The 22,148-nt window shown below is 35.1% G+C and overlaps 1 protein-coding gene across 1 annotated transcript in view; it reads right to left on the bottom strand.

Moving 5' to 3' along the window:
* The window catches only part of slc15a4 (solute carrier family 15 member 4), a 78,175-nt gene that overhangs the window by 35,257 nt on the left and 20,770 nt on the right, over nt 1–22,148 (bottom strand). Inside the window, exons 6-7 of the mRNA XM_051117113.1 lie at nt 21,433–21,613; nt 2,349–2,507 (exon numbers count right to left, since the gene is read on the bottom strand). Coding sequence (XP_050973070.1) covers nt 2,349–2,507; nt 21,433–21,613 — 340 coding nt within the window. The remainder of the gene's footprint in view (nt 1–2,348; nt 2,508–21,432; nt 21,614–22,148) is intronic.

Genomic DNA, 22,148 nt, shown 5'->3' with positions numbered 1-22,148 from the left:
ACTTTTCAGTGTTCCAAAATAAATGTGAACATGCATTAATTCATTAAAATTCAGTTTTTCTTCAAAATTAATAAAAACCGCTGTTGTGCTCCAGACGTCCCGTGTTCGAATCCCAACTCAAGGACCTTTTCCAATCCCGCCCCCATCTCTCTCTCCCACTTCGCTTTCTAATAATAATATATCTTAAATAATAAAGGCATCATAATAAAGGCAAACATGCCAAAAAATATATCTTAAAATAATAATAATAAAAAAAAACAGTTAAATGCAACTCAGAATATGATGCAAACGTGCAATAATTAAATATGTTAAATAATACAAATGTCTTATGTTTAATCCCGTTTTTTTAACCGAAGTCTTTGCCACTGACCTCCTGAATGATCTAATTCAACCATATTATTAAGCAAAAATTACTCAAGATAAACTAAAATTTGTTCTTTTTTTATTGCTGAAATGTTGAACTTTCATCTTCTGCATTCTACTGTATAGACGTAAATTTACTTTTCCTTCAGCCTAAAGGATTTTTGTGTAAAAGTGCTTTTACATTTCCAAAATAGAACTTTTTATATTAACACAAACAAGCATGCCCTGCCCAGATTTAGAATGTAATGCAAAAGTAACATAACGCATTACTTTCCATATAAAGTAACTAAGTAACGTAGTACTTAGTTACTTTTTTAGGGAGTAACGCAAAATTGTAATGCTTTACTTTTAAAAGTAACTTTCCCCAACACTGGCAACTAGTGTAGCTTGATCCGCTAACTGACTCTTCTGAACTGGTTCAGTGAAAATGACTCCCTAATGAATCCTAAACTCATCAACCTTAAATGGATCACTCAGACACTCACTGAATGTTAGAGAATGAACATCTGACTTACTGAACAATAAAGTCAAACTCAAAACAAACCAAAAAAAATGTATAACTACACTCTTAAAAATAAAGGTGCTCCACACTGCCATAGAAGAACCTTTTTTTGTCTAAATGGTTCCATAAAGAACCTTTAACATCTGAAGAACCTTTCTGTTTCACAAACGGTTCTTTGTGGCGAAATAAGGTTCTTCAGATTATAGAAAAATAAGAAAGAGATGTTTCTTTAAAGAACCTTTGACTGAATGGTTCTTTGTGGAACCAAAAATGGTTCTTCTATGGCATGGCTGTGAAGAACCTTTTAAAGCACCTTTATTTTTAGGAGTGTACTGTATATTTCAAAGGTTTGAGATACTGGAATTAGTGTAAATGCTATAACCAATGGCATGAGTAAAAATATTTATTATAATTACCAATTATGTGGTCCTTCCTTAAAAGTACAAAACCTAATTCTCGAAAGAATCATTAAGAAACCAGATTGCAATCAGAATGAAATTCTTTAAGATTCTCATCATGACAGAAATTGCTGTAATTACTGTAGATCTCAGCAGTAAAGGTGGTAATAGGAGGTCCGCAGTTTTTTTTTTCTTACAACGCTGTGTTAAGGGATTTAGTTTCCTTTCATTTATTTTTTCATTAATCTCAAGCCCACTTGCTTGAGACTTTCTTGATATTTTCTTAGTGTATTCCAGCAGGAGCAAGATGTTTTCCCTGGCCGTCTTAACTGCGCAACTGCAATAATGTATCGCCAAGCTCAGATCGATCGGTCCTGATTGATACAGCCATGGATTCCTTAGCAAGCAATTTCAGCAACGGCACAGACAAGAGCTACTACACAAAGGCAAGGCAGAGAGGAGTTTACTGCAGTTTTTAAAAGGACACGCATTGATTAGCATGGTCATTAGAACAGATGAATGATCCTACGGAAAAAAAAAAAACTCTACAGTACACTGAAGAGACCTAGAGCTGGAAGGACACAAAACACACACTTGTGTATGTTTACTCATCTAGATGAGTTATTCGTTACATGCATCTTCGCTGATGAGAAACTAAATTCTGCAATCAAAATATCAGCACAAATGTTCTGTAGGTGTTTCTCATCATGATCATCATCTCTCAAATGTCTTCCCAGGCTCAGTATCACCTCATGATCCACTAAATGTTAAAAGGGTCATTTCCTGGAGAGCATCAGTTTTAGTGCAGCAGTGAATTATGTCGACATGCTGCTGCAAAAATAAGGCATTCAGACATCATACTGACACCATATCCATGAACACATTAATGTTTGACAGTCCATATCTATTGTACATATCAACACCTAATCATATTCAGATTTATGGATCAAATGTGAAGAGGTTAGTTAATCATAACAGTGGTCGGTGGGGTTTAAAAAAACAGAACGTGGTTGTTTCATAAGCTCTGTTATGAAGTTGAGAGCTTTGTGTGTGTATTCCAAAGGTTTTTGCAAAGGACCACCTACCTGCAATACTAGCAAAGATTTCGCTGACACCAATGAGGATGTACTGAGGCACTTGCCACCATATGGGTAAATCGGCTGCATAGTATATAACTCCACCAAGCGACTGCGGGATGGGACCTCGTGTACTGACAATCTCCAGCCTCTTTGTCTCTAAAATGCCTGAGAGGAGCAAGAAAGAGGGTAACAGGTTAAAACTAATAAAAAGTTCAGAATCACACTGACAATATTTCAAATAAGCAGAAACATATCAAGATCTCAGACATCAAGAATTTTGAGTCCTCTGTGTACTTTAATTTGCAATATAATGTCAGTGATATTAGTTGCTCAATATTTGAACATATTCTTTCTTCTTTGTAAATTAACAGAAGTGTCAGATCTTCCATCCTTTGTTTCAAAATCAACTGATAGATCAATGGATGATACATTTTGTGTTTTCAAATATGAACACTTTTATGCACATCATGTGCTATAATTAAACTTTACTGTATTACTTTGATACTTTAAAACTGAAATTCTACTTTACAAATGTACAGATCTGTAAGTTCACTTGTCTAGGAATGTTTAATATATAGAGTATATCTACAGTATATATATACACACATTAATGCTACGATTCAAGGTTTGTGGTTACTTAGATAGGAAATTAATATTTTGTTTAAAAAATGCCACATTAACTTAAATTAAAATTATAATTCATTACTGTTAATAGTGTTCATTGTCATAGTCACCACTAGTAAGCTACTACTAAATATATTGTAGAAACTTTAATTTTCTGTAAAGTTGCTTTGCAATGATTTGTATTGTGAAAAGCACTATACAAATAAACTTGAATTGAATTAAACTGAATTGAAAAAGTGAGAGTAAAGACATTTGTAATGTGTTCAATTAATCAAAAATCCTAAAAAAAAAATAATAATAATAAAAAAATAAATCCTAAAAAAAAAAAAAAAATTCACAATATCACAATTTTCCCAAAATATTATTAACACAACATTGATTGTTTTTAACACTGAGAATTATAGGACATGTTTCTTGCTCAGCAAAACAGCATTTTAGAATAATTTCTAAAGGATCATGTGATGCTGAAAGCTGAAAACTGAAAAAGGAAGGCTGCTAAAAAGTTTGCTTTGCCAGAAATTAATGAATATATAAATTAGTGCTGTTAAATTGATTATTTGATCTAATAAATGCACTATATATATATAGACTCATACATGGATATATTTAAGAAACATGTATGTAATATATATTACATGCATACATTTATGTGTATTATAAATCATATAATATAAATATAAAAACAAACGCAAATACTTCTTAAATATATCCATGTAAGTATGTATTTATATATACAGTTAAGGTCAAGTTTACATAAACCTTGCAGAATCTGCAAAATGTTCATTATTTTACCAAAATAAGAGATATCATACAAAATGCATGTTATTTTTTTTTTCTTTAGTACTGATGTGAACAAGATATTTCACATAAAAGATATTAAAATATGTGGACATATAGTCCACAAGAGGAAATATTAGGTGAATTTATACAAAAAAAAAAAAAACTCGTTCAAAAGTTTGCATACACTTGATTCTTAATGCTGTGTTGTTACCTGAATGATCCACAGCTGTTTATTTTTGTTGAGTGATAGATGTTCATGAGTAGATGTTCACTGATGTTTAGAAAAATGCTACAAATTCTTTGGTTTTTCAGCATTTTGTGTATTTGAACCCAACAATAACTATTATTTTGAGATCCATCTTTTCACACTAAGAACAACTGAAGGGCTTATATGCAATTATTACTAAAGATTTAGAAGGAAAAATGATGCATTAAGAGGAAGGGGTGAAAACTTTTGAACAGAATGAAGATTTCTTATTTTGCTTAAATACCATATTTTTTTTTTCTCTTTTAGTACTGCCCTTCAGAAGTTACAGAAGATACTTACATGTTTCCCAGAGGACAAGAATTAAATTTACCCTGATCTTCAAATTTAAAAAGTTTTTACCCCCGGCTCCGTGAAGCATCGGTGAGCGTTTAAACCTTCTTTAATAGTTGCACATGAGTCCCTCATTTGTCCTTAGTGTGAAAAATAATTACAGTATATAAATGAGCAGTAAATCAACTACTGAGTATGTGCTTTCTACATATTGGCAGCAGCCACTGAAAGACTAGGTTTTGAGTGTGTGTGCGTTTCTAGCCCAGTGTGTCAGAGTGTTAGATCGGTATCAAATACATGTTGGGAGAGAAAGTGTATGTAACAGTGAATAAAAAAAAAAGTATGAAGAGTCCATTAATGGATTAAGTGTCAGGTCAACGCCAGCGCTTCACACAGGTCAAAAACAGCTTATCTCCCACACATAAAAACATGCTCGCACACACAAAATTATACCAGGCAGGGTTTAGCAGGTAATCAGAGCGGAGCAGAGATTGTCAGCCTGGACTATCTAAAAGCTTGATCCAATAATAACCATGTTGCAGGTGCCATTCAGATAACTCCTCGTGGGATCCCTCCATCATACTGACATGCACATATTCCCATTTTGAAAGGGTATGACCTTGTATTTTATATGCTTAAAATAGCAATCTGTGATGCAGAGCATCTACAGCACACCACTAACTCAAAGCGCTTCAGTTAACAAAACAGTACGTTTTTTTTTCCTCTCTTCCCTCTCATCTTTCATTCCCCCTCCACCCCTCGCCCAAACACCAGAAGCGTTCCGCTCTGATCTGTGGCTGTGGTGTGTCAGATTTAGATCGGAATACAAATGATGCCTGGAATAAAACACTCTTTGGCTAAAAGTGCGACCCGCTCCAGATTACAGACCTCACTTCTGCACTTCCAAGAGATTCTAAACCCAGATTGAAAAAAAACCCAGACTTTTATTTCTGGGGAAAAATTGAACAGAAGTGGAACTGCCCCAAGGCATCATCTGGTGTGTGGCAGGCGCGTGTGTTTGCAGCTTTGTTGTCGGAGCAGCTTGCAGTGGAAATGGCTGCTTCCTGAACGCAGGACAACAAGTGTGTCCAGGTGTGTGGGCATCATCTGTGCCTGCGGCTAGGGTTGGCTTCAGAGCTATGCCACTGCCAAGCACCCATCTGTTTGGAAAATGTTGTGTAAATGTTGTGAGGAGGTTCTGGCAGTCGTATTTTAAAACCCACCTAAGCCCTGCTGGGTTCAGCTACTGGGTAGACTCGGATTAAAAGTGCTTCAATACACTCGAGTTAAGAGGCAGGAGCCTTGTGTGTAAGCACATAAACACACACACATGCATCTATGCAAAACCACTGAAGAAAAGAACAAAAGGAAAAGACAATAATCCATTTTTGACAATCCAATCAATTCCTGATAAATGGAAAAACATTCCCACCCTGTTTTTTTTCTTTGTGAACATCCTATTTATACTACACTTTAATATCTTACAAAATAAACATATCTGCTCATTACTTTACATGCTCAGTGCAGTATTTTTTATATACACTACCAGTCAAAACTTTTTGAAAGGAAAGTTTCTTCTGCTTACTAAGCCTGCATTTATTTGACCCAAGTACTGCAAAACAGTACAATTTTGAAATGTTTTATCATTTTAAATAACTGTTTAATATTCGAATATATCTTAAAATGTAATTTTAAACTGATTTCAAAGCTGAATGTTTAGCATCTTTACTCCAATCACATGATCCCTCAGAAATCATTCTAATATTCTGATTTGCTGCTCAAAAAAAACAAAAAACATTTATTATTATTATTTATTATTATATTATATATATATATATATATATATATATATATATATATATATATATATATAGTAGAATTTTTTCAAGTTTAATGAATAGAAAGTTCAGAAGAACAGCATTTATCTGAAACAGAAATCTTAAAAATAAAAAAAAAAATAAATAAATAAATAAATATATATATATATATATATATATATATATATATATATATATATATATTTTTTTATAAATATAAATTAAATATAAATTTTTTTTTTATAAATATAAATTAAATATAAATTAAAAGCTTATATACAAAAGCGTTAATATTTTAGATAAATGCTGATCTTTGGATCATTCTATTCATCAGTGAACAGTGAATCCTGAAAAAAAAACTGTTTTTAATATTGATAATAATAATAATAACAATTCTTAAACAGCAAATCAGCATAATCAATTAGAATGATTTCTGAAAGAACAGGTGACACTGAAAAATGCAGTTATTTTAAACAGTAAAAAAAAAAATTTCACAACATTACTGCTTTTGTTGCATTTTGGATCAAACAAAACACATTAAAACAAAAAAATCTTACTGTTCAAAAACTTTTGACTGGTAGTGTATTTTTTAAACAATAAGTGGTATCATAAAATTGCATTTTGTTATTTATATATAGATAATTACATACTATTAAATATAAACTGGACTGCATCAATACAGACTGAGCAAGGTTTAAAGGTCAAAATTGTCTGGATGTATAATCAAACTCTGAATGATATTTGCAGTAAATGAAAATAGCAATATTTTCTTTGCACTACCTGTAAAACAGTGGTACTGTAGATACTATTTATAGTTTAGTTTATAGAACAAAAAACAACAGTGACAAACTATTGTGCAATACAAAAACTGTACCTAAAAGCCCAGTCTCCCTTTCTTTTTAACTGTGATCTGGGAACATTCAACAGTTTGTAATTTGATGACCTTAAAGGAATAATTCACTTCCAGAACAAAAATTTACAGATAATTTACTCACCCCCTCATTATCCAATATGTTCATGTCTTTCTTTCTTCAGTCGTAAAGAAATTATGTTTCTTGAGGAAAACACTACAGAATTTTTCTCCATATAGTTGACATCAATGGTGCCCGCAAGTTTAAACTTCCAAAATACAGTTTCAATGCAGCTTCAAAGGCTCTAAATGATGCCAGTCAAGGAAGAAGGGTCTTATCTAGCAAAACAATCTGTTATTTTCCAAAAAAAAATGTGCAATTTACATACTTTTTAACCTCAAACGCTCATCTTGTCTATTCTCTGCGACACACATGCAAACTCTGTAATCCTGTGTAATCTGTTTTCTCCTCCAACTTCAAAATCATCATACATCAAAGTTTTACCTTTTTTTGTAAAGGGCATTTGATCTTTGCACGTTCACTGGGTTGGTACTTCAGCAGATGTAGGACAATTTTAAAGTTGGAGGAGAAAATGAGATACTCTAACTGTATTGACACAGATTACACAGAGTTTGCATGCACATTGCAGAGAATAGACAAGACGAGTGTTTGAGGCTAGAAAGTATACAAATTGTTCTTGCTCGGCAGGGATCATTTAGAGCCCTTTGAAGCTGCACTGAAACTGCATTTTGGAGGTTCAAACTCACACGCACCATAAAAGTCCACTATATGGAGAAAAATTCTTGAATGTTTTCCGCAAGAAACAATTTCTTTACGACTGAAGAAAGAAAGACATGAACATCTTGGATGACAAGGGGGTGAGTACATTATCTGTAAATGTTTGTTCTAGAAATGAACTTCTCCTTTAAGCACCTAACAGACATGTTAACAGTCACAAGTTCAGATAATTAAGAAGGTAACCCATTTAAAGGTTTATTAAATCCTGGACTACTTTTTCTAAAGGTTCATGAAACCCTGGAATACTTTTTCTAAAATTTTAGCAGAGGTGTTTGTGTTGTACATCATAGATGACAATGTTAGCATCCATTAATTTTAAATGTTGGAAGAAACTGGTTAATTTTGAGCTTTTCGTGCTATTTTCATCTTCCGGGTTTAAAATCTACATTGTGCTAACGTCACACTTTGTGACGTGGCAATGGACTATAGTACCAAAGACTATGGAATACCCAAGACCTATCACTTGTATAGTTTTGAATGGGGAAAAATGCAACTCTCATTATGGCCGCGAAGCCACGCCTTCAGAATAAATAAACCAATCGCTAATGGGGAAAGTCAGTGTGTTATATTCCCGGTTGCTATAGAAACTGTCAGTATTCCGAGACGTGTGCTTAGTACTGCATGTGTGCACTGGCTGAACCCGCCTGTAAAATAAGCTTTTTTAATGGTACTGGAGCATAAGGAACAGTATTTATGAGGCAGTTCTTGTCAGATTTCATTGGTGATTTCAAATATGAAATTTACTCGTAAGATTGGTGAACAGTTTTGGATAATTTTATGTTTCCCCATTCAAAGATATAGAACCTGCACTTGCATGCCCGAGAGGCGTTTCAAAGATGGCCACCGAGTGAAATGACTTGCCTTAAAAGGACTTTGATAGTACATCGATGACGCGTCGGTGTCTAATAAATATTCATGAGGCTGCATGTTCTTAACCTATGAGAAGACGCTTCGCCTAATTATTCATGACAGCGTGTGTTGATTTGCTATGAAAGACGCTTCAGATTATGAGACTGCCTATATTAACTGAGAGAAACGTTCATGGATCGAAGGAGAGTGTTTGTTTTTGTTTGCTTTGTAAGAGTTTGTCACAAACGCAATTCATTCATAGAGTGGGTGTAATGGAGGGTATGCATTGACGTCACTTTACTGCCGAGACACGCCCCCTCAGCCTTCAGCGTGAATGGATTTAAAAGGGAAGAAACGACAAATGATAATCAGTTTAAACTAAAGGTTGCTGAACCTGATATAATGTTCCTACCAACTTAACAAATATCCAGTGGTCAATGGATATTGATGCAATAACACTTCAACATTTCTAACATTTCTATGTGTCTGATTTTGGCGCCGGGAAAAATAAATAAAGCAAATTTGCCTGTAAACTCATTTTGTAAATACAAAATACATTGGTCTAAACCCCAGTGATCACTTATATCAATGTTATATATATCGTCACATCGTCCAGCTGAAAAACGTATGTAGTTTTTGTCAGTGTTTATTTAAAAACATCCAGTTATGCAGAATTTAAGATGGTAAATATTTAGTTGATGTGTTGTCAATATGATATACTATAATACAATATATAGGATATGATTTTACAGCACAATTCAACATATCAACAAGAAATAATAACTGCAAATCCGTGTTTCACTGCCTGGAGACCATTTGTATATAAGCGCGTTCATATAAACGTTTTTGATAAAGAGTGCAAATGGCTGTGCATTTATTTGTGTTGTTAACTCAATAGGAGCCAAATGAAACTGTCTGAACCATCTGAACCTGAAGTTTACTCTCTCCCCTCTTCCCCCTTCGCTCCGCAGCGCACCACGCCCACTTTTGCAGCATTTTTTAAAACTGTGGTGAGAACTAACCAGTGCTGAAACAGGGGGGTTTCATGACCCTTTAAGACCTTATAAATATGATTTGACTATTGCACTTACCTGTTTATTAAATAACAAACACAACACCAAAGTTTTAAACAGATGGCTTTACATAAGCAGCTAAGCTGCCCAACAATTGATCTAAGCTGCCAGAGACAGCTAATGGTCCAAACACAATTGCTTCAGTCTTACTCTCATTTAGTTTTAACAAATGTTTGGACATCCATGCCTTAATGTTTGACAAACAGGCAATTAAAGCACAAAGTCCAGCATTGTCATGCTTGATGTGCACATATATGAGTTTCATCTGCATAAAAATTAAATAACAGTCTGTTTTCTCTAAAAATTGAGCCCGAAGAGAGCATATATCAAGAAAACAAAATAGGGGCAAGAATAGATCCTTGGGGAACCCCACATGTCAAACGTGCTTTGGAGGATAAACATGCTTTGTTTAGTTTATATAAACAGAAAAATTCATTGTTCACATTAGATTTGAAGCAGTTCAGTGCCTAAATACCCGCATAAACAAATAGTAGTGATAGATACTTGAAGAACAGGTCATTAAATATGCCAAAATTTTGAAAACAATATTCATCAGCAACATATAATTTAAAACAATATTAAATAGTTTTGCAAAATTAATGAATGTAGATTTCACAATCTACAGTCTATATTATTATAAAAAGGTTTACATTATTCAGAGAGAAATGAATCCATAGAAGATGGAAAAATAAATTAATAATAATAATAAAACCCATGATCTTCAAGCCCTCAGATGGAAAACAGAAAAAAAAAAAAAAAAAAAAAGTTGGTAAATCTGAGACAGGCAGGAAAGGTGCACAAGAGTCCACATTTCAAATTATATATATATAAAAAGTTCTCTCATTCTATGTCCATAATTGTATGTCACATTACGAACAAAATAAATATCTTTGAAGAGATACTTTTTCTTTGTCATTCTTGCTCTTGAGGTTTCATTGAGAGCGATGAGTCACAAAATCTTTCAGAGATTCAGATAAAAGCTGCAATTATTTATCATTATTTGTTGATATTTCATTTCATACACATCCTTGACTCTTTGCATAAATGCCTGCAATTTACCTTTATGTTGTGTGTGCCCGCAGGTGACATTTGTGTGCGTGCGTATCTGAATGTACTCTGAAATGTGAAACCGAGCAGGGCTTAGAAAGAAAGAAAAAGAAAGAGCGAAGGGCCACAGAAAGGAAAGAATTGTGTGACTACTATATGTTGGGTATTAACGAGGGGCACTAAAAGACTCATTTCCCAAGATATCTCATCTATATAATAAGCCCCATTAGTGGGTCCCATTATGTCACACACGCGCACACTCACGCCTCCATGCATCTTAATATACACACACCACGTCTAATATTTCTCCCTCACATAAATACACACTTTTGCAAAATCCATTCACACACAGAAAGCATCCTTAAAACGTGCTTGTATCAGGTAGCGGTTTATTAATAAGTCAGTCTGTGTCATTGAGTGGGAGTACAAAGGATGGGACGCTTTCTTTCTCTCTCAAGAAAGAGAGCATGAGTCCCAAAGGTTCTCATTAGTTTGATCTCTACAATACACACACACACAAAGAGTGTGATATGTACGTGGTTTGCACATACTGATTCCGCAAGAGTGTTGCCAACGAGTTTCCCTCCGTTCTTGGCTACATCAAAGCAATGGTTATTATTAGATAACATCTGTATTGTGCACTGCATACTAGACTTCCTGCGTGTTCAGGCTTTGTCATGCAATCCCAAGGTCATTTTCGTCTACATCATTTTAAAACAGTGGTTCTCAGCTGGTTTTGCATCAAAGAACCAGGTTTTAAATTGGCCATTGAGTGGTGACCCAAAATTGTCCTTCAAATCACATTCTGAAATGTTCTAATTAGTTTATTATTGAATTCTGCTTGAATGTCAATTTTAAGCTCTCATTTACATTTCATGTTAACTTAAGTGGTTAGTACACTCAAAAATGAAAATTCTGTCTTCTGAAAAATCTGATATTTATTCACCCTCATGTTGCTCCAAATCCATAAATCTTTCGTTCACCTTTTTAAACACAAATGAAGATTTTTAATGAAACCCAAGAGATTTCCAGAAGTCCATTTAACCAAAACTTTGATCTTTCAAAAAGAATACATCGCAACTAAACGTAATCAATATGAATCAAGTGGACTTCTAAGGAGAACCAATAAGATTTGTTGCATTTGAGCTTCCGTTTATCATATTTGATGTGGTCTATGCATGTTAATCAATGTTTATACGTGAGTAAATTAGGACATTAAATCAATTCATGATATGAAGAGACACAATAGGTTTATAAGACTTAGACTAAACTTCTCAATTCTATAGACTATGTTTACTCTTTACTTTTTGATGTATCGAAGTTGGTTGAATGAACTCTCAATGAAGAGATAAAAAGGGCTTTTGTGTTGACAAAGATGCAACGCGGGCAGTGGAATAGGAAAAACCTTCAAGATGTTTCCTTCAAAAGTTTCAAGATGTTTCAATTCGCTAGATAAGACCCTTCTTCCTCGGCTGGGATCGTTTACAACCGCATTTGGGATTGTTTGAAGCCGCATTTAAACTGCATTTTGGAAGTTCAAAATTGGGGCATCATATCAGTCCATTATATGGAGAAAAATGCTGAAATGTTTTCCTCAAAAAACAATTTCTTTATGACTGAAGAAAAAAGACCTGAACATTTTGGATGACAGGGGGGTGAGCACATTATATATTAGGACTGTGACAGTCCCAATGACAACTGTCGGTTGCCACCGCGGTGGTCGACTGCCACCGGCGGTACTGCACGTGACGTCACACAATCTATAACAAGAATAAAATACAGTGTTTCTGCAACAATTATTCTGCCGTGGCCATGTTTAGTGTCCCCGCCGGCAGCAGCAGTGAGCGCAAGTGCCTTAGCAGCTGCTGGAAGAGGTCCGCGTAATTACTATGAATGTGTCGGAGGGAAATAAGGACATACTTGAATGAATTATTATTAAACTAGTGTTTTCTGAGCCAGTATCGCAAAGATGACGAGCCTGACTCGCCATCTGCTCATGGGACGCGCCTTTAGAGAGAAATGCATCTCTACGGATTTTAGAGTTTTTGTTTTCGATTTGAATTTTTTTTTTTGTTTTAAAGTAGTAAAGTAATAATTTAAAGCTTTCTATTGATACTTTTATCTGTAAGGCAAGTATTCATTGAGTTTCATTTCATTTTTGTGCAGCGCTCCTGTTCAACACAGAGACATCAGAAAGCGCATCTTGTTTGTTTTCATTTTTACAAAAGCACAATATTTTGTTGCAAATAATATTACACTCTTTACAGTTCCGGATGATATAATACGCTTCTTTATGAGCAAAGATTACAGCGTATTTACATTTTTTTGCAAGTGATTGCGCTGGTGCCTCCATGTCCTGCAAAGCGCATTTAGCTTCCCCTCTCCAACAAACGATTGCATGTGCATAAAATAACATTGTGATATGCTTGAAGATTTTTTTTTGGCAAGTCGTGATGATTTGAGAGGGCAAAACTGATCAACATAGGCTGTGATCAACTCACTGCCTGCCTCTGGCCGCTTGGTCGTTAAAATCTTAATTTTATTATTGCAAAAATCTTAATTTAACAAACTAAAATGTTCCAAACATATTTCTAATTAAACTTTATAAAGAAACTAAATGAAATATAACCACGTCCCTATTAAAAACAAAACTGAGCTATTTTAATGGATGCAACAGCGTAATGGGAAAGAGAGAGAAAAGACTCTGACTCCAGTCGACTCGGGCCGGTAATTTTAATGAACCGTCGGACAAGGGTTGGGCGAGGTTGTTACGAATGCATGCAACAAATGTTTGTTTAATATTTACCATTCTTATTTTGGCTACTTTCTTATTTAACTGTATAATTTCTTTGATATTTACTTTAGTATTATGTAGGCTAAAATGAACCGCACATACACCGTTAGTTATGTTTTAAAATTATACATCAACACCACGCCACCGACGGTAGGTGGTCCAATACGTTTTTTTTTATGGTTTTAAAAAAAACTGCCACCGTCACAGCTCTATTATATATGAATCTTTGTTTTGGAAGTAGACTTCTCCTTTAATAAAGAAAATGTTGCTTTAATAATGTTGCAAAAACTAAAACAGAAAAACAAAAACAAGAATGGGTCAAAAGTTCTGAAAAAAAAAAAAAAAAAAAAAAGATATTTTACTTTTTTGCCATATTGCCCAGCCCTCATGCAGTGAAAAATACATTGCGGAAAAAAGAGGAAACTGACAACACACTAACAGACAGAGCCGGTTGTTTGGGTGTCAAACAAAGTCTTAGTTTGAAAATGTTGTCATTTTTTTAAGAAATTCAAACAACAAATCCCATTTTGTGGCTCTAATGTGTTGTGATGGATCACTCTATTGCCTTATTAGATCAATTAACACGTGAGCTGATCGTCTTTTCTTATTTACTTCAAGCACAAAATAAACATGAATGAACATCAGAATGTATTTTATATAAACCACGGAAATACGTCAACACACAAGTTTTTCAAGTTTAAATCCATCGAAGGTAATCTACTCTCCTGTATTTGTTTGTCGGACAAAATGGCAGATTTGGCGTTATGATTGGTCAGACTGCCTGTCCGTCAAGCTGTTTGCAAAGGGTTAATTGATTTGGAAAGTTAACTTTGTAAAAATCATCCTTCACCAAAAGCAAAAAATTGCATGTCAGACATAAATGGAATTATCAGGTAATGACAAATCATTTTCTCAAGCAAAAATGTGTTCTTGTCCCTGAAAACAAGATAAATGCACTTATATGTTTCAGTCTCTTTTCCAAGAAGAAAAAGACACATGTGCTAAAATTGTACTTTGCTTTTAGTAATACTCTAGACTGTACATGACCTTAAAACTGACAGACACGGAATAAAAGCAACAAAACTCCAGTTTTGATTTCAGAAGACTTTAAAACAACAATTACTTGACTTCTACATCTTCAAGTTGCTGGTCTGTTATTAGTCTTCCGAATCAGACAGTCCTTGAACCGTATGCTGGTGTGCTGTCTAGTGCGCACAAAATTGGCAAGAGCGTTCTCAAAACCGCAGCCTACAATCTGATTGATTGGCTTTACTCAATTTCCAGAAGTGCTTCAGGGTGCACAGGTTTTTATCAGTAAACCAGGAAATGTTGTGTTTACAAGATCTCAGACCGTTAGAATGAGTGCTTCTGAAAAAGACCTAGAAGGTGTATTTGGAAAAGTTTGTCACATTGAAATGTTGAACACGTTTCCATGCACAACCTCGCACTGATTATGCTGTATACAGTTGACAGTGTAAGTTTTATAAAAACTTATATAGTCTATTCCTACTGTCTGCAATGTGGACTACACTTTATGCTCAGAAGAGTGGCTACACAAGACTAGAACATATCAGACATCTTTCATTTTAGTCAACAGGTACCACCAGTATATTATAGTTTGAGCAAATCAAGTGAAGTAAACACCTGAAAACTGCAATCATGCAGCAAAGCACTTCACGTCAATCTCTCATTATTTTGACTGTTTTGAGTTTTTCTTTGGGGTGTTTACCGCTTAAAGAATCCCTCATGATAACTACAAACCCGCATTTATTCGGTTTGATGGCTGCTGAGACAGATGAGGAATTTAAAAATGTCTAAACTCTCTCTCTCTCCCTCACCGTGCAGAGTTTGACAGTGGTTTAAAAGAGTCGGAGAGAAGTCAAAGACAGACAGGGTGGGAGAGAAAAATATTCATACTTTCCCCACACTCCAGAGCGCATCTCCCAAAACTCATCTCACTCAAAAAGCGCTTTAGTCTGAAATATGTCAATGTCTGGACGCAGCGCCTACTGTCAGGCTGACTAAGCTCGGTTTAATCCACTGGGCAGAGCTGGAATTGGACTGGGGACTGACTGGAGTGCTGGGCGCAGTCAAACTGAACAATGAGATACTGCCGACCTGTCAACGGTGCCTTCTTCTACAACCTCCAAACAGGCGCTCCATGACTCTCTCAATGTGTGACTTGAACTTTCGTGTATGTGTGGACACAATCTTAAAAAGTGTTGTCTTAGTAGTGAAGAATCAACTGTGTACAGAACTTCAGACAGACATACGAGCAAGCCAAAAACACTTGGAAGGAAAACGCTGAAGTTTTGGAGAGACTGCTGTGCCTAAAAAGTAGTCAGCCGCCTACTCAGAGAGCTTTATTTGGACTTCGGATGTGAAGGTCATCTCAAAACTGTAGTTAGCAAGATTATGCTACCATCTAAAATCAGGGCTCAACCTTAAGAATTTTTTTTTTTCTGTTGGCTCAGTTGGGACGCTAATGTAGGTTTGTACTGCCAATATTTCCATGGCACTACAAAAACTACATTTTATTAATGTGTGGCACAAATAAATACTTTCTATTAAACATTAGATTTATTTATTTATTTATTTTAAAAATGTTACAGCTAATTAAGAGATCCTGTTTTTTCTAACCAACAAATTTTCATTTTATAACTAACATTTTTTAATTATTTAAAGAATGGTTTTTAGTCAAAGAAACACTTACTAAAGGAAATTTTCTATGGCATTCCCAGGATCTTTTAAACATTTATTGTCTCTTTTTCATACTACAAAATCATACACTAGAAAGCAATGGTGTAGTGTGATTTTGTAAATGATCATTTAATCATACTTATTATAGCAAATCATCATCAAAAAAATCAATTCTTAATCCATTTAAACCAGATTAAATTTCAAAAACAATCCACCAGAGAAACAACTTATGAGTAAGTTTCGAAGGCATAAAAGGTCAACAAATCAAGTCAAAGGTTTACATACACCTTGCAGAACCTGCAAAATATTAATTATTTGACCAAAATAAGAGGGATAATACAAAATGCATGCTATTTTTTATTTAGTACTGTCCTGAAATAAGAAATTAAAAGATATTTTCATATAGTCCACAAGAGAAAATAATAGTTGAATTTATAAAAATGACCCAGTTCAAAGGTTTACATACACTTGATTCTTAATACTGTTGTTACCTTAATGATCTTTTTTTTTTTTTTTTTTTTTTTTTTTGAAGTGATAGTTGTTCATGGGTCCCTTGTTTGTCTGGAACAGTTAAACTGTTACCACACATTTATTGTTTTTTTTTTTTGTTTTTTGTTTTTAGCATTTTTGTGTATTTGAAACCTTTCCAAAAGTGACTGTATGATTTTTAAAATTCATCTTTTCATACTGAGGACAACTGGGGACTCATATGCAGCTATTACAGAAGGTTCAAATGCACGCTGAAACTTCAGAAGGAAAAACGATTAATTAAGAACTGGGGGTGAAAACTTTTGGAATTTGAAGATCAGGGTAAATTGAACTTATTTTGTCTTTATGGAGCATGTAAGTATCTTCTATAGCTTCTGAAGAGGCAGTACTAAATGAAAAAAATATTATATTTATGGAAAAATAAGAAAAATGTACACATCTTCATTCTATTCAAAAGTTTACACCCCTGGCTCTTAATGCATCGTTTTTCCTCCTGGAGCATCAGTGAGTGTTTAAACCTTCTGTAATAGTTGCATACGAGTCCCTCAGTTGTCCTCAGTGTGAAAAGATGGATCTCAAAATCATACCGTCATTGTTGGAGGAGGTTAAAATACACAAAAATGCTAAAAAAAAAAACTAAGAATTTGTGGGACCTGAAGGATTTTTCTGACAAACAAGGGACTTGTTACAACTATCACCAAAAAAAAAAAAAAAAAAAAAACAGCTGTGGAAAATTCAGGAAACAGGAACAGGGTCATTTTTATAAATTCAACTATTATGTTCTCTGGTTTATATGTAAACGTCTTGTGTGTGTGTGGAATATGTGGAATATCTTTTGCAGGTCAGTGCTAAATAAAAAAAAAATAACATTGATTTTGTATGATCCCTCTTATTTTGGTAAAATAATTAATATTTTGAAGATTCTGTAAGGTGTATGTAAACTTTTGACTTCAACTGTATGTCAACAGGCCTGACATTTTCGCAATTGCTTTCGCCCACTCTAGGTTTTGAGATTCAACAAGTGAGAGGACAGTCTGCAAAAATATGTTAAAAGGGAAGGTGAGAATAATGAAAAGTGCAAAAGCGCTGATTCAGGTTGGTATTTTCCAGGACGGTGGGCTGTATGAATATTAACTGTCAGAACAAGCAGGAATATCGATCCACCTTCTGCAAGGTTCAATAGAGCCGGCTCAAGGTTGGACAGGAGTGACAGAATTCAGAGGAGAGATCATTGGTCTGTGTGAATGTGTCAAGAGCGTGTGGGTGTTTGTCGGTGAGTCATTCTACATCGAATCTCTGCCATCTTGGAGTCACTGTACCTTATCTGACGAATGGAAAAGTCGTAACCTCTCTGAGATGAACTCATTTCTCAGAATAAGGTGAACAGCACTAAGAAAACACAATATGACACGATTGTCTGTGTGGATGTATATATTGATAGCTCAACAAATCTTGTGATATTGGCTGAGCATTTTGATGCCACACTCTTTATCAGCTCGATCCGTGAGTTTCACCAGGGACTACATGTTTGGACAACTTATTTTCCGCATTGATTCTGTTCGGACTTGACACACGATGACGGACCCATGCACCACTCTGGACTATGCTGACTGATGTCTTACTGTCATGTTTTGCCTGTAGCATGTACAGTGCTGTGATTAAAAATGCAGTATTTGGTTTATGTCAAACAAATCTTAACTGGGCACATGTCCAGCAAAAACTTTGACTTTTGATTTGTCTGTCCATAAAATGTCCCAGAGAATCATTCAGATGCTTCTTTTAGGATTAGTATAATCTGATCATTTACTCAATCTTATTTCATCAAAGATGTTTGTGTCTTTCTTTCTTCAGCTGAAAAGAAATTAAAGGGATAGTTCACCCAAAAATTATAATTTGGTGTTTATCTGCTTACCCCCAGGGCATCCAGGATGTAGGTGACTTTATTTTCAGTTTCTTTAGTAGAACGCAAACAAAGATTTTTAACTCAAAGCGTTGCAGTCTGTCAATCATATTGTCCAGTCAATGGGATCCACGGCTGTAAGAGTAAAAAAAAAAACATATACAGACAAAACCAAATTAAACCTTGCGGCTCATGACGATACATTGAGGTGTTAAGACACAAAATAATCGGTCTGTGCAAACTGAACAGTATTTATATAATTTTTTACCACTGATGATCCAGCATTCACAGCAACATGCTCTGGTATAGTAGACGCATTCGCGGAAGTGATCTGTCGCGCATGTACGTCACTCATCGTTTACATTTTGAATAGCTGTCGTACCCACAATCTCTGCACTGTGTAAACAATACACGTATATGAACGACAGATCGCTTCTCTGCATGTGTCTACTATACCAGAGCACCAGCTGTTGTGAACGTGCTCAGGACAGTTAGACATTGCAGTGGATCAGAGGTAAAAATGATGAAAAATAATGTTCAGTTTCTTGCACAGGCCCATTGTTTTGTGTCATAACACCTCAATTTATCCCCACGAGCCGCAGGGTTTAATTTGGTTTTGTCTGTGTATGTTTTTTGACTCTCAAAAACATATCCCATTGACTGCCATTATATGACTGACAGACTGCAATGGTTTGAGTTAAAAAAAAAAATCTTTGTTTGTGTTCTACTAAAGAAACAAAGTCACCTACATCTTGGATGCCCTGGGGGTATGCAGATAAACATCAAATTTTCATTTTTGGGTGAACCATCCCTTTAAGGTTTTTGAGGAAAACATTCCTTGGTTCATGTTCATATAGCGGTCTTTAATGGGGATCAACAGGTTGAAGGTCCAAATTGCAGTTTCAGTGCAGCTTCAAAGGGCTCTACATGATCCCAGCCGAGGAATAAGAGTCTTATCTAGTGAAACAATGGGCCATTTTCTTAAAAAAAAAAAAAAAAAAAAACATTCTTTTTAACCTCAAAAGCTCATCTTTCACTTGTTTGATGCATATGGGCGACTTCACACATTACATAATAACACTGGAAATGTCACGCGTGGTTAGTTCTTCGTCTGTGTACTTCAGTTCAAAAGTTACACCGTGTCTACACTGGACATGACATGCCGTAACAGCTAAAGTCTGTCTACACTGGACGCGACAAAGCGACTGTTGCAAATGATTTGAACTCTGTGTGAGCACATCATAAATAGAATGCGCTAGCAGTTTACTGTCGGGGATTTGTCATCCAGTGTAGACAGCATCAATGATTATAATGGGTTCTACTGTATTTTGTTGTGCCGCGCTGCACCGCTCATGTCCGGTGTAGACACAGTGTTAGGGTAAGGCGAAAAACTGTCATTTTCATGTAATTTTCTCCTGCAACTTCAAAATCATCTGACATTGTTGTTTTATCTTTTTTTGTAAAAGGGTGTTTGAATTTCTTTGCACATTTGCTTTGTAAACACTGGGTCGGTACTTCAACATACATCAGGTGTGACCTTTCAAACGCGATTACGTAATGCGTGAAGTCGAGCTAGTGCAAGACGAGCATTTGTAGTTAAAAAGTATATAAAGTATATAAAAAGTATACAATATTTCAATGTATGTTTTTTTTTCCCCCGCTAGATAAGACCCTTATTTCTCACCTGAGATCGTGTAGAGCCCTTTGAAGATGCATTAAAACTACAATTTAGACCTTCAACCCAATGAGCACCATTGAAGTCCACTATATGGAGAAAAATCCTGGAATGTTTTCCTCAAAAACTTTACAAAATTCTTTGTGACTGAAGAAAGAAAAAAACATCCTACATGACATGGGGGTGAGTAAATCAGGAAATGTTTATTCTGGAAGTGAACTAATCCTTCAAAATATATTAAAATGGAGAGACAGTAACTAAATTGCAATAATATTTCCGAACAGTACTGTTTTTACTGTATTTTTAATCAAATAAACATAGCCTTTGTGAGCATAAGAGACTTCTTAAAAAAAAAAAAATAAAAAAAAAATAAAAACGTTACAAATATCTTACAACCCCCAATTTTTTAATGCATTTGGTGCAGGTTTATGTTCTTTTTGCTCTGTATACTGACTTGAACACTGGTTTTTAAAATAAAAAGAAACAGTTTTACTGAACACAGCTAACATTAGTGGGTGACTAGCTCCACATAGGGTTTATTCGTATAAAAAAACAAAACAAAATGTAGATTGCCAGTGTACATTATTTTCATCATTGTTTGATCTAATTATAGTGTAAAGAATCAGTTTTTAATGTTATACATTCATAAATTAAATGTATACTTTTAAAAACAATAAATATTATCAGTCAATTTGGGGTAACAAATACCAGAACCTTCTTAAGACGCAGTACTAGACAAATTTGAAGGAAATTTAATTTATAGTTTAGGTCTAAATATTTTGTAGCATGTGTGCATTACAGTATGTCACATATAACAGAACACATGGCATGGGAACCTTATGAAGTCTGAAATGAAAGTTCACTACCGTGATGGGCCTTCTGACACAAAACCGAACACATATATTTAAAATGTGTATGCAAATGTCTGCTATCACACTCAAACACTCCCACATGAGTCTCAGTTTGTGAATATGTATAAAGAAGCTTGATACATCCACCTCACAAACAGACACACACAGACTGTGTGGCAAGAGAGCAAGCTGAAGAACAAAAGCACAGGTTCAAAGACTCAGTCATAAATCTCTGTTGTGTGTGCTGATAACACACTAAATATGTGTCATTTAGTGTGTGTGTGTGTGTGTGTTGTTGACTCACCAGCTGCCACTGCTGAGCACATGACAAAGAACATGCCCACAGCGATTCTCTTCAGAGAGGAGGGCAGCAGGCCTTTGCGTTTGAGGATGGGGTCCACCACTTTATCCTTGAGGGGGATCAACATGAGGATCAACACGGCATCAAACATGGTCAGCCAAGCTGCCGGGAAGCGGAAGGTATTCTGGGAACAACGGGGGAATATAATGAGTCATGTTTACAAAACACTAGAGGATGAACAAACTATGTGCAGGTCACTCGTAATACTCAGGTGCTTCATTCTTCTCTATTTGTCCTCCATTAAGAAAGTAAGTATAAGTCTTAATGTGAATTCTGGGAGAGCATAGAAATGAGAGAGAGCAGGAAACTGAATCATTCCAGCAACCTTAGCGCCCTCATGTGGCCAGTGCTGGTCAATGGCTGTGAAACTCATCCAGTAAGAGAGAAGGACAGGTCTCTTAATAGCCCATAAAATCATTAATCACTTGTTAAGTACTTTAATATCACATGGGGATTAAATAGCATGCGTCACAGCACCTGTTTCGTAATGAATGGCTGATTGCTTCACTCACATGCTGCTGATATGTGATGGAAAATTTAGCAGAGAGGGGGAGAAAGTGTAGCAACTTAGGTAAGACTATTTGTGAATAACATCAGATTTGTGAATTACAGACTGTTTTGAAAAAGAAAAGAACAGCATTTACATTATTAAGAAAATT

This window comes from Labeo rohita, chromosome 8 (assembly GCF_022985175.1).
Source record: "Labeo rohita strain BAU-BD-2019 chromosome 8, IGBB_LRoh.1.0, whole genome shotgun sequence".
In the NCBI taxonomy this organism is placed as follows: domain Eukaryota; kingdom Metazoa; phylum Chordata; class Actinopteri; order Cypriniformes; family Cyprinidae; genus Labeo; species Labeo rohita.
The sequence above is the reverse complement of the archived record's forward strand: the minus strand, read 5'-3'. Positions and strand labels throughout refer to the sequence as shown.